At 39.9% G+C, this 11587-nt stretch overlaps 1 protein-coding gene across 1 annotated transcript in view; it reads left to right on the forward strand.

The window, feature by feature from the left end:
• Nucleotides 1–11413, forward strand: part of TIAM2 (T-cell lymphoma invasion and metastasis 2) — a 31151-nt gene extending 19738 nt beyond the window's left edge. The window contains exons 4-13 of the mRNA XM_010023122.1: nt 309–434; nt 1510–1618; nt 2251–2430; nt 3663–3781; nt 4910–5018; nt 6653–6711; nt 7552–7657; nt 8389–8476; nt 9038–9192; nt 10046–11413. Coding sequence (XP_010021424.1) covers nt 309–434; nt 1510–1618; nt 2251–2430; nt 3663–3781; nt 4910–5018; nt 6653–6711; nt 7552–7657; nt 8389–8476; nt 9038–9192; nt 10046–10698 — 1704 coding nt within the window. The 3' untranslated portion in view covers nt 10699–11413. The remainder of the gene's footprint in view (nt 1–308; nt 435–1509; nt 1619–2250; nt 2431–3662; nt 3782–4909; nt 5019–6652; nt 6712–7551; nt 7658–8388; nt 8477–9037; nt 9193–10045) is intronic.
• Nucleotides 11414–11587: the final 174 nt, after the last annotated feature.

Genomic DNA, 11587 nt, shown 5'->3' on the forward strand with positions numbered 1-11587 from the left:
TTTTGTTGCTGAGACCATGACAGAAAAAGCAAACAACAAAGATTACAATAGGACTACATCAGTCAGTGCCTTTCTGTCTGGTGCTTGAGTCACTTTTTTTTAAAAGGTAATTGTTCGTCTGACTTAACTGCTAAGAAACCTTTGCTTTTTTGTAAGGATTTTTTTATAAAATCAGTTTGAAAAACATTAATGAAGGTGTTATTGGCCTTTACAACCTGTGTGTGCACACTTCCTTATGGGACTGTTTTTCTCAAGACCAGTGTTAGGTGCATTGAGTGCTGCCCCTCATAGCCTGGTGTTTTTCACAGATGGAGTCCTTGTTCGGCAGTCTGCCAGAAATGCTGAATTTCCAGAAGGTGTTTTTGGAGACCCTTGAAGAAGGAATAACTTCTTCCTCAGATTTTAATACACTGGAAACGCCATCCCAGTTCCGGGTAAATATTTTGTCATTTAATACTTTGTAGTATGCCTGCAAATGTTTGTGAAATCTGGCTTTAAGAACTCTAAGTTTCATATGGTTGCTTTTATGTTTGAAGCTTTACTTAGGATTACAGACATCTATTCAGCTGTGAAACTGCATTTTGTCATGGTTTTATCTTCCTCTTTCGCATGGCAGAGGTTGCAGAGTAGACTTTGAGTATGCTATAAACTAGCAATACTTATGATGGAGAACTCCTTTGTAGAAAGGTTATTGTTGCTGTGCTGAATTCTGCCTTGCCAGGTGCTCCTCCCCACTGTGCCCAGTTCACCCACTATCATCTGGGAGCTTTTACTGTTAAATGCTCCATGAGTTCCTCATGTGTGGCTCGGGACTGGGTGAGACTGTTGGCAGGTCTCTCGGACACTTGCTGCCTTTTGTGGAACATAGATTAAAAGAGGGAGAGGGATGCTCTCTTCCTCCCCACCTCCTCCCTCATTACTCCTCTTTCTTATCTTTGCTTTGTGAAGCAGTTTTCCAAAAACCTTTCCCTTGTGATTCAGTCCCTCCCACATCTTCCCAACCTCCCCTTCATCCAAGGACATCAGAGGTGCCCTGTGATTACCACCCCATCAAAGAAGAAGAAAAACAGTTGGAAAGCAGTCCTCTGTGTTTGTTTCACACTGTCTTCTCTGGCTTTGGCACTTTTATGCCTTGCTTCCTATTGCTCATGGGTTTTGCCAGCACAACATATCCTGTTATGTGTCTGTTGATTTTTGTTCCTGTGCTACCTGAACGATACAGTAACACGAAGTATCTGCAGTGGTGTTACCTGTTTGTGCAGAAAGGAGAAAATTGCAGGCTTTGACTAAATAGGCTGAACTCTACACTCAGAGAAATACAGAAACATCTGTAACTTGGGTAACTGGAGTTACTACCAGTAGTGTTACCATGTAAATATGTACATATACAAAATACAGGCTATATGTAGAAAGAACAGATAATCACACCTCTGAGCCTGTGTGCTGTGTGCCTGAATATTTATTTAGGATTCTAGTAATGAATTAATATTTTGATTGTGTTGATTTCAGAAATTGCTCTTCTCCCTCGGAGGCTCCTTTCTGTATTATGCTGACCACTTTAAACTGTACAGTGGCTTCTGTGCAAACCACATCAAAGTTCAGAAAGTTCTTGAGAGAGGTAATATATTTTCTTCACTTTTATAATTAATTTGCATGAATTTAAACTGAGAATGACTGTAAGAAATCTCATTGACTTGTAGACAATATTGGTGCAAAGTAAGAACTAATAGTTGTCTTTCAATTGAAATAGCTAAGATCTGCAGTTCTGCAGAACTAAAGGGGTAAGATGCTCTTTGTAACATCCAGGCACTAGCTTGAATAGCTACAGAAGCATCTTCCACAAGTTCGTCCTGCCTCCAGATCAAGCTCATGCTTCAAAAAGCAGCAACAAACGGTAGAATAAGTTAGGAACTACTTCCTCTGCCATCCACTGCAGTGTGGTGGAAAAATTACGTTGAAGAATAATATTACCTTGATATAATTGCTGTCTTAGCCCTTATGTACATTATTTAGTGCAGGAAATGATAATGAAATGAATAGTGTAAACTACTTTGTAAACCATCTATTAAAAATGACAAGGCTTTTGGTGCTGGTTACAAGTTGTGATTCTGTGCTTTCAAATGTTTGTAGCTTCTACTGCTCTTTTGCCAAGAAAGGTTGGACCAGATGATCCTTGAGGTCCCATCCAACCTGGTGTTCTGTGATTCTGACTTCTATGTGCAACTAACCAACTCTTTTCTTTACATCCAGCCAAAACAGATAGTGCCTTTAAGGCCTTTCTAGATGCTCGAAATCCCACAAAGCAACACTCTTCTACACTGGAGTCGTATCTTATAAAGCCTGTTCAGAGAGTGCTGAAATATCCTCTGCTTTTAAAAGAGCTGGTGTCTCTAACAGACAATGAGAGTGAGGAGCACTATCATTTGACAGGTAACTTCCTCCTTTCTCTACAGGAATGAATATTAAAGTTTTCTTTCCAGCCCTTTCTGAAGATACAGTTAGCCATTCTGGTAGATAGCACAGACTTGTCAAAAAAAAGAAAAAAAGAAGTACCTTTCACATGCTTTAGCAAGAAGTCCTACTTGGTATGTGCAAGTCCCTTTGAGAAGTAGATATGGTCAGGATTTGCCATGGCAAATAGGACTGGGGTCTTTTTCCTCACTTTGTGCGCAGGAGCATGTCAGGTCAGTGTTGCTTTCTTTTTCCCACTTGGGAAACACTGGGCAAAGCTCCATCTTGTGGTGATTACTTAGGTCTTGAACTCGAAGAGTGCCTCAGAAGGAAATTTTAGTTGTTTGAGGTTTGGCTGTGACTCTTGCTTGCATAGAGATCTGTGTGAAAGCTCTGCAGTCTTCCCATGTAGGATGACATGGGATATGTCCTATATGTCTAACATATATTAGGATTGATTGCTTGTCTAGGCTTAGATGCTTGGGACTTGACCCTGGCAAATTCCAGTTCAGGTCTGTCAGCACCTGGTAGATGAAAGTCTAGAGATCTATTTTATGGATTGACTACCATTTTAACAAAATAGATTCAGGCAAAATACATTGTCAGCAAAAAGTCAGAAGGCTGTTACTGACTTTAAAGGGAGTTTCTAATACTGTTCCCTTGGCCTTACAACCGAGCTGGGGGTGACTTACTTGCAGGTCAGTTAAGAGCTGGCAGGACTAAAGAAATCCTGTCTAACTCCTTTCTAAATTAACACAGAAGTCTAATGAAATCTAGCATCATTCTTGCTTTGAAAACAAAAATTAAACAAAACCAGCATTTATTTTATACGTACAGTCTGTGAGGAACTTGTACAATCTAGCTCTGTATTTCTTTGTCCATTCTGTGGTGAGCCACATGGCCCTGTATGTACAAGATGCAAAACTTAAGTGTGGTTACTGTCATGTTACTATAAATGTTCATACATCTGAGGCTTATCACTGGAATGCTTATTGAAATATTTTCAGGCACTTATGAGGCCAGATGAGCTTTTTCACTTACTCTGATCAGGAAGCATTCCTTCCACTGTTGCTATGAGAAAACACTGTCTACTAAACCTTGGGGACACTGGGTCGTTTTGCCTGCCACAAGTGGAATTCAATAAAAAAATGTCACGTTTAAAAAATACGATTGAATTACATAGCTGTCTATGAAATTTTTAAACCTTGTAGAAGCACTGAAGGCAATGGAAAAAGTAGCAAGTCACATCAACGAGATGCAGAAGATATATGAAGATTACGGCACCGTATTTGACCAACTGGTTGCAGATCAAAGTGGAACAGAGAAGGAGGTAAGAGAAGGAATAGCACTTTTTATTCATGCCGCTTGCCATTGGGTCTTTTTGTCTTCCTGAAGTGATTTTGCAAACTTATTTGTGCTGGGCTTCCTCCATTCTCCTTTAATATTTTGACTTCTATTTCCTATCTGCCTGTCAAGTTTCTTTTTGTCAGTAGGTTACAGTAAAATTTTCAGACAGCTGCCGGAGAGACGCCTTCTGGACTGACAAGAATTGCAAGCAGGAGTAGACATAGTTCTCAGTAGGAAAAATCTTCTCAAATGTTGCAGAGATTATCCATGCCTCAAGGCATTCAGGTTTTATGCTATAGAGTTCTTAAGATATTTTTTTCACCCGTATAAATGAAAATGGCAATTCAAGGGATTTCACATTGAGGTCTGTTATTCTCATTCTCTACACTTCTAGTGCTGAGGCATCCATGGGTATTTGTTGGAGCAAAAACTATTAGTTAAACAGACTGTGTGTACGCATCTCCCAGAACTGGGGCAGCAAAGTCTCAGCCATTTACATCAAACAATTATAAGCAGATGAAATCCATGAAGGTGGAGATCAGATATGAGAGATGCTGGCTCAGTTGTTTTATTTCCTCCTAGTAGAAGCCAAATCGCTCCCATTGATATCTCATTTATGGAGAAACAAAACTTGACAGCCTGGGAGGTTCTTCACAGTGTCATGTTGTCCCACAGAAGAAAGTAGCCTCAGAGACCTCCATTAATTCTGCCATTGGCAGTGTCATTAATACTAATTACTCTATAGAAATTAAAGATACTTACAGCTAATAAATCAGCCAGTTCACAACTGGCTATATGTAAGTGACAGATCATCTGATCTACTTAATATTCTTCTAAGTTATTAATAGTAAGAACTTCTATCCAGGTACCATAGCTTAGGGGCTATTACTTTTTATAGCTGTTACCTATTTTGAAAAGGGGATTACTCATGCTTATCCTGCTGTAGTACAAATCTCTCTGCCTTTCTCTCTGTACATACGTAGAGAAAACATAGATCCTTAAAGTTACTGATGTGTACTCATTAATGTTGCACTCACATATGTGGATCACAGAACTGGTGTATATATTTATACTATTTAGTTATATTATCTACTGTTTTAATTTAATACAGGTGACAGAGCTTTCAATGGGAGAACTTCTGATGCACTCCACAGTTTCCTGGCTGAATCCTTTCCCGTCGCTGGGCAAAGCAAGAAAAGATCTTGAACTTACAGTGTTTGGTAAATGTCTTCCTTAATAACTCTCTGCTCTTTCAAATCTAAAGATTACCACCTTAAATCTTCTAACAACGTGAAAGCCACCAGTTCCTTTCCCTGTAGCCATGTGATATCCAGGGCAGACTTACATCTGAAAAAATACATAGTTGTATTTCCTAATATGATAAAAGTTTCCATTTGTTGTTGCTGTTTGCTCTGTGAGCCAACTTCAGCTGCTCTCCTGCCTATATGTAAAGTGTGGAAAGCAGTGATTTTTCAAGAGGCATTATTGTCCTTAGAACAGTGTGCTAAACCAAATTTAGGAAGGAGGCTGGTAGGAAAATCGTGGTTTATTCTACTCTTGTGTAACTTCTGCTTTACAATTACTGCATCAAAATCCTCATTCAGATACTTTACCCTGAAAAACGGATGTGGAAATGAGAGCATACAAACAAGAGTTTTATTTAATAGTATATATACTATTAATCATTTAATAATTACCTAAGTAATTAAGTCTTCCAGTGAAACATCTTAGGCACTTGTCCAAAATGTCATTGGATAAACAATGACAAAACAATGACAAGACACAAGTTTGTCTTTCTCAGGGCTGTAATGCACTTCTTCTGATGGGTTGGAGATGGGATGCTACTAACAGAACAAGCAGTAACTACCTGCCAGATTCCTTGGATGAGCTTCTTCATGATCTGTATATGCCAGACACTTCCCAGAAGGATATGTATGAATGAAAGGACTCTGGACTGATGTTTAGCTTATACTGATCACCTGCCACTTGGGAAACAGAATTTTATTCTCACTTAAAACCTTACATAGGCAGCTTAGAAAATGTATCTAATATGGAACTGAAGGAAACTGACAAGCTCTAGGGTTAATGCTGTGCTTGCTATGGTTGCATCCTGGCTTCATGTAGGGATGACAACTGCCTATCATCATCCCTCTCTCCTCTTCCACTGGAAGGAATCATGGATGCACGAGCAGAGCTATACTGCCCTAAAGTCCAGTCTGGACTCTGGTACTGCTCTGCAGAGCCATCCCCTAGTTCCCTGCAGCTTCAATGCCCCCATGTTTCTGTTCCTCCTGACAGCTGAGAGAGAACGTGTGCCTGCCTTCCTGGAAGCTGGAAAGACTAGATAACATTAGCGAGCCACTCCAGTCAGATGTTGTGGAAGCCAGAGAATTCCTGCAGATGGAAAAGGAGGAATTGAGATGTTTGAGTTTCCAACTAAACATGCTGAACTGCAGGAAGAACAGACTTAGTGTCCTTTTTCACAGCACCCTCTTGCTATATAGGCCCTTCTGATTACAAAAAGGAAATCTGAACCTTTTCATCTAACCTACATCTGCTGTATTGATGTGAAGACTTAAGGAGACAGGTTGCTGCTAATTTCAGAATAAATGTGCAGAATGGCTTAATCCTAACTGTTCAGAACAAAATCTGAGGAAATAATACTGCCACTGCATGAACAAGTGTAGGATGAAAAATCCAGTTGTCATCTTAATGCGGGGCAGGCGCTTTTAAATCCATTTGCTTATCTCATCCTTCACATTCCCATGACTATAATAAACAGCTTCTCTGAGACAATATTTGCATTGAATATTACACCTGTAATTAAGTTTTCCTTTTTTGATTTCTTTTTCAGTTTTTAAGAGGGCTGTAATACTGGTGTACAAGGAGAATTACAAACTGAAAAAGAAAATGGTAAGTTAGGTATCAGTGGAGGTGGTGGGTGTTTAAGTGCAGGATCCTACTGCAGTGTGAGATGGACCATGCTGGCGTTGAAGGGCGAGTGACCGTGGTGACATCACCGTCCCTCACTAGGCAGGAATTCTATCTATCACAGCTAGAACAAGTGCCTCAGTATCTGTATAGCCACAAATATTTTTTGTTACTTAGTAAGCAGCAGCATCTTCTGTGCATGAGCCTCATTTTAGTTTTGTCAGGTGGAATATGAAACATTGCCATGTAGGAATCATTAATTCTTCCAGATGGCATTTATGATGGCCTCCTTAACATAGGGTGTATGTTAAAAACCTTCGTTTATAGACCCTTGGTCACCCTGGAAGGGAAGGAAAAAGGAGCATTATAAACATAACCTCCTCTGTCCCCATTTACAAAACTGGAATGCTGAAGTCAAGTAGCAAGTTGCGTATTCTGATTACCAGTGGTGAAGTATTGCACCATGCTTAACAGACGGAGGGGCTCTAAAAGTAGCAGCAGCAGCTACATGATTAATGTATTCTGCTAATCAACAGTCTGCGGGTTCCTTCATGGGAGGCTTGTTCCTTAGTAGTACTTATATGCAAAGTATTATTTTTATCCATTAAAAACAAGTGCTTTTAAAAGTTGAAGCAATTACAAATTCCAAATGTTGTGTCTATCACCATTTCAACTACATTTGCAAGCACATATTAGGGTACCAAAGGAAAAAGTCTAATGAATTTAGTTTCTCTTCAGAGGCAGGTCTTCAAGAGTAATTAAAAAAAACCCAAACAGTTTTTTACTTCTTGGAAATATCCTCAGTTGTTTTTCTTTCTGCAGCCTACTAATGTTCGTGCTGTACATAATTATGGTGACTTGGATCCATTTAAATTTCGTTGGCTGATTCCTTTATCTGCTCTTCAAGTTCGACTGGGGAACACAGCAGGTAATCCCCTTGCTCTGCATACTTTAGGACTGAATGCTTTTCTGGGATTTTGTAATACTGCTTATTCAGTATGTCTTTCTGGAGCCTCTGGAAACAGGTAGGTGTAGAGAAAATACCATCTGCTGTTGTCTCTGCACTCAGGGGAGCTTGATACATTAACAGACTTTCTTCATTTTGTATGCTGGCTTCTTCCACAAGTTCAGGAAGATGCAACATGATGTGAGGGAGTGACAGAATGGAAATCCCCAATGAAAAGATACTATGAACAGAAGGTGATATACCATGGTGGATGTCCTAGTGACGCCCTTACACTGTCTGTGGGCTGACCCTTGTGTTTTTCCAAATGTGGGAAAGTCAACTGTAATTTGTGGTAGTAGAGGGCTGTGCTTTTATTCTCTCCTTGAGTTGATCTTTATGATCCTATCCACTTCTGTATCTTCTGTAAAAAGTGACACTAGGTATTTAGAGGAAATAAATGCTTTGCACACCTGGGAGCAGGCCTTTAAGGCTGGAAAGCAGAGAGAAGCAGTAAGAATGGGGAAAGAAAGAAAGCACCTTTCAAAGGGAGCGCTAGGCTGCTGCAACGGGAGACTTCTTCTGTGGATCTTCTGTGGATCCACCCGTGGCTATGTTAACACCACTTTCAGGAGTGAAGGAGCTGTGCATTGGTCCTTATAATGCCAAAGGTTTTGTGAAGTATATACAAAAACAATGTTTTCTCCCATGTGCAGGAACAGAGAACAGCTGTATCTGGGAACTGATTCACACAAAGTCAGAACTAGAAGGCAGGCCAGAAACAATTTTTCAGTTGTGCAGCAGGTATGTTTTACATGAAGGTTGTATTCAATAAATCACATTAATGGAATTAAAAGAAAATAAAAATATATATTCTTCTGCCATGCATCAGCATTTCTAATCTCTCTTTGAATCCAGGCACTACGCCAGTGTTTAACTGCATAAAGTGTAACAATTTGAAATGGGCGGGAATTTGGCACAGTGATCCAACATCAGATATCTGCACAGATGTATGATCATAAGTTCCAGTATGATATGGGCAAAGTAACTGATTTTATCAAGATTCTCAGTTGCTTAGCAGAAATTACTTTCTGACAAAGGCCATTTGAGGGGTGATCCGTTGGTATAAAGTTACCTTTCAGGCTATTTGTCTAAGGGGAAGTAACTAAGATCTCAAAACATGAAGTGTGTGAAATGCCTAAGAAGACATAAAGATGTTAGCTGCAAAACCACTACTAAAGCAAGCTACTGAAAAAAGCCCACTGCACTAAAGCATGTCAGCAGAAAGAAGGCAGGCAAACGTTATCCTTATAGTGTCTTCCTTCAGAGGCGAAAATTAAGTTATGTGTTTCTTTAAACTTGCAGTGACTGTGAGAACAAGACTAACATTGTGAAGGTGATCCGTTCTATTTTGCGGGAGAATTTCAGACGCCACATAAAATGTGAGCTACCGCTGGAGAAAACAAGTAAAGATCGCCTTGTTCCACTCAAGAACCGTGTACCTGCAACAGCCAAACTGGGTAAGAAACGTGTTCTCAAAAAAATGGAGTCTGTTATCCAGCACCGGCAGAAAGTCTGTCATTATTATGAGTGTAGTGTGTCACGTGCCAGAGCCACAAATCCTGTTTCTTTTTCAGGCTGGGGAGATGGTAGAATTTCTCCACCACTCAGAGCATGGCAAAGGCTAGAGGAGACAAGGAGGCTTGCCACCCGCCCCCCCCCCGCACTGTGCTGTGCCATTAGCTCTCTTAAGGGAAAACTTAATAAGGCCCCAATTCATTTTGCTGGGAAGAAACAGACTTTGGCGTGCAGTATTAGTGTTCTTTCCTCTGGGTTCCGTTTTGTAACTCAGCCCTAATAACATTCAGAGCTAAAACAACTGGCAAAAGGCAGGAGTGTTGCTTCTTTCAATGCACTAAATTGGCATCCCAACAGATACCCTAATTAAGTACAGGCTTTAAATATTTTAGTTAAATGAGTAGCTACTAGTATTTCAAGTTTGCCATCTGATCAGTTGTCTATAAAATCCCTTTAACATCACAGGAACCAGGACAGCTCAACTTCCACCTACAGTCTGGCCCTCCAGTGCTTCGGGTACCTGAATCAATCTTGCTTTCCTGCAGAAACGTGTAAATCATTACTACAATTTTGTGAGGATTTTGTATATATTACACAATAGGGCCCTGGGGTAGGTAGAATGAAAACTCTATGGGATCGCACTGTTGCTATCAGAATGCTGCCACATCTGAGCTGGGATTATTATCAAATGAGACTGTGTACACTGTAATTATAAGTAAGTGGGTGATTGAGACAAACAATGTAACCAGCTGATGTTTTGCTGCAAAAATAAACCTGCCTTTTTCTTCTGCACAGCTTCCACAAGGTCCTTGAAGGTACTGAAGAATTCATCTAGTAGTGAGTGGAATGGTGATCTAGGGAAGGGCACTTTCCAGGACTCCGATGAGTGCAGCCTGAGCAGCAGTACTCAGAGCAGCAGCTGCCACACCACTGAAAGCATACAGGAGCCCAAAAATTCATCTCTCGATAAACATGTCCAGAGCTGTGCGTCTGACTTTTCTAATGCTCTTGTCAAAGAATCTGATATTCTCAGTGATGATGATGATGATGATGACTATCGAAACCTAAAGAAGGGCAGCCCTACGAAAGACATTGAAATACAGTTCCAACGGCTGAAGATTTCAGAGGAGCCAAGTACTGACTCTGAACGGGATCAAGCTGCTGAAAATGAGGAAGGAGATGGCTTTGAGACAGGAGACATGCATGAGCATCCAAAGCTTGTGCGCGGCCATTTCTGCCCAGTGAAGAGAAAAGTAAACAGCACAAAGCGCAACAGAGGAACTTTAATGGCAATGCAAGAACGCCACCAGTCCCTTGACAGTCACTCTGATGCTGCAAATCTGGATCTGAACTCTATTTTAGAGAGAGAATTTAGCGTCCAGAGTTTAACATCTGTAGTTAATGAGGACTGTTTTTATGAAGCTGCGGAGAGGCATGGGAAATCCTAGCTTTCTAAGCACTATATTTAAAATATTCATTTGAAGTCCACATAAAATTCAACAAACTTATTTTGCTTTAAAACTAGTAAATTCATGGAAGCTGCAGGAAAACTTCTCTCTGATTTTGTGCACTAAGACATTTTTTCCACAAAAACAGCTGTAAAGGATTCTTAAGTTATTTTAATTTATTGTGGATCAAAAATAGATTAAGTTAGCCAAGGTCTGTAAATTAGTTCATCCCTTTCAAGCAGCTATTAAGATGATGTAGTGTTCCTGGGGAGGGGAAGATGGCCTCACTAGTATTTTAAGTAATGTGGAAAAGGTGGTAGCGAGTGGTAGGGGGGTTTACAATGGGAAGTAGCATTGCAAAATGAGTTTTTCAATACCTTGGGCATTTTCTTTCTTTGGTTTTCATTTTTGCTTTATTTAAAGCAGAATTAAGTTATTTTAATGTGTTTTAGTGCACAATAGTGCAAGAATTTCATTTTCGTAAGTTTCAAGATGCTGTTTATACTTTATACATATGTGTAAATACAAAAACAAAGCTTGGCCTGTAATCTTTTATTTGACTGTATTTTTTATTTTCTCTACTAGCCTGTACAGTAAAAGACAAATAAGTATTGTACTTAGCCATGTTCTTTACTTTTTATCGTGCTGCTTTTCCCTAGTTGGAGCTTTAAATCCCAAATTCTTTGCTTTTGCATAAATGAGAGTATTTGCAGACCCTGAGACAATCTGTGCACTTTATCCTCCTGTAAGCCAGTCACTTGAGTATATTTATACAGGAGTTTTGGCTTTTGTTTTTTTCAATTACTCTGCACAGTAGCTGTTCCAGGATAAAAAGAGCACAAAACCCCAAATCCTGTCTACATGCTGAAGTATGAAAAGTATTTTTTCT

Source organism: Nestor notabilis, unplaced genomic scaffold (assembly GCF_000696875.1).
Source record: "Nestor notabilis isolate BGI_N333 unplaced genomic scaffold, ASM69687v1 scaffold7151, whole genome shotgun sequence".
NCBI lineage: Eukaryota > Metazoa > Chordata > Aves > Psittaciformes > Psittacidae > Nestor > Nestor notabilis.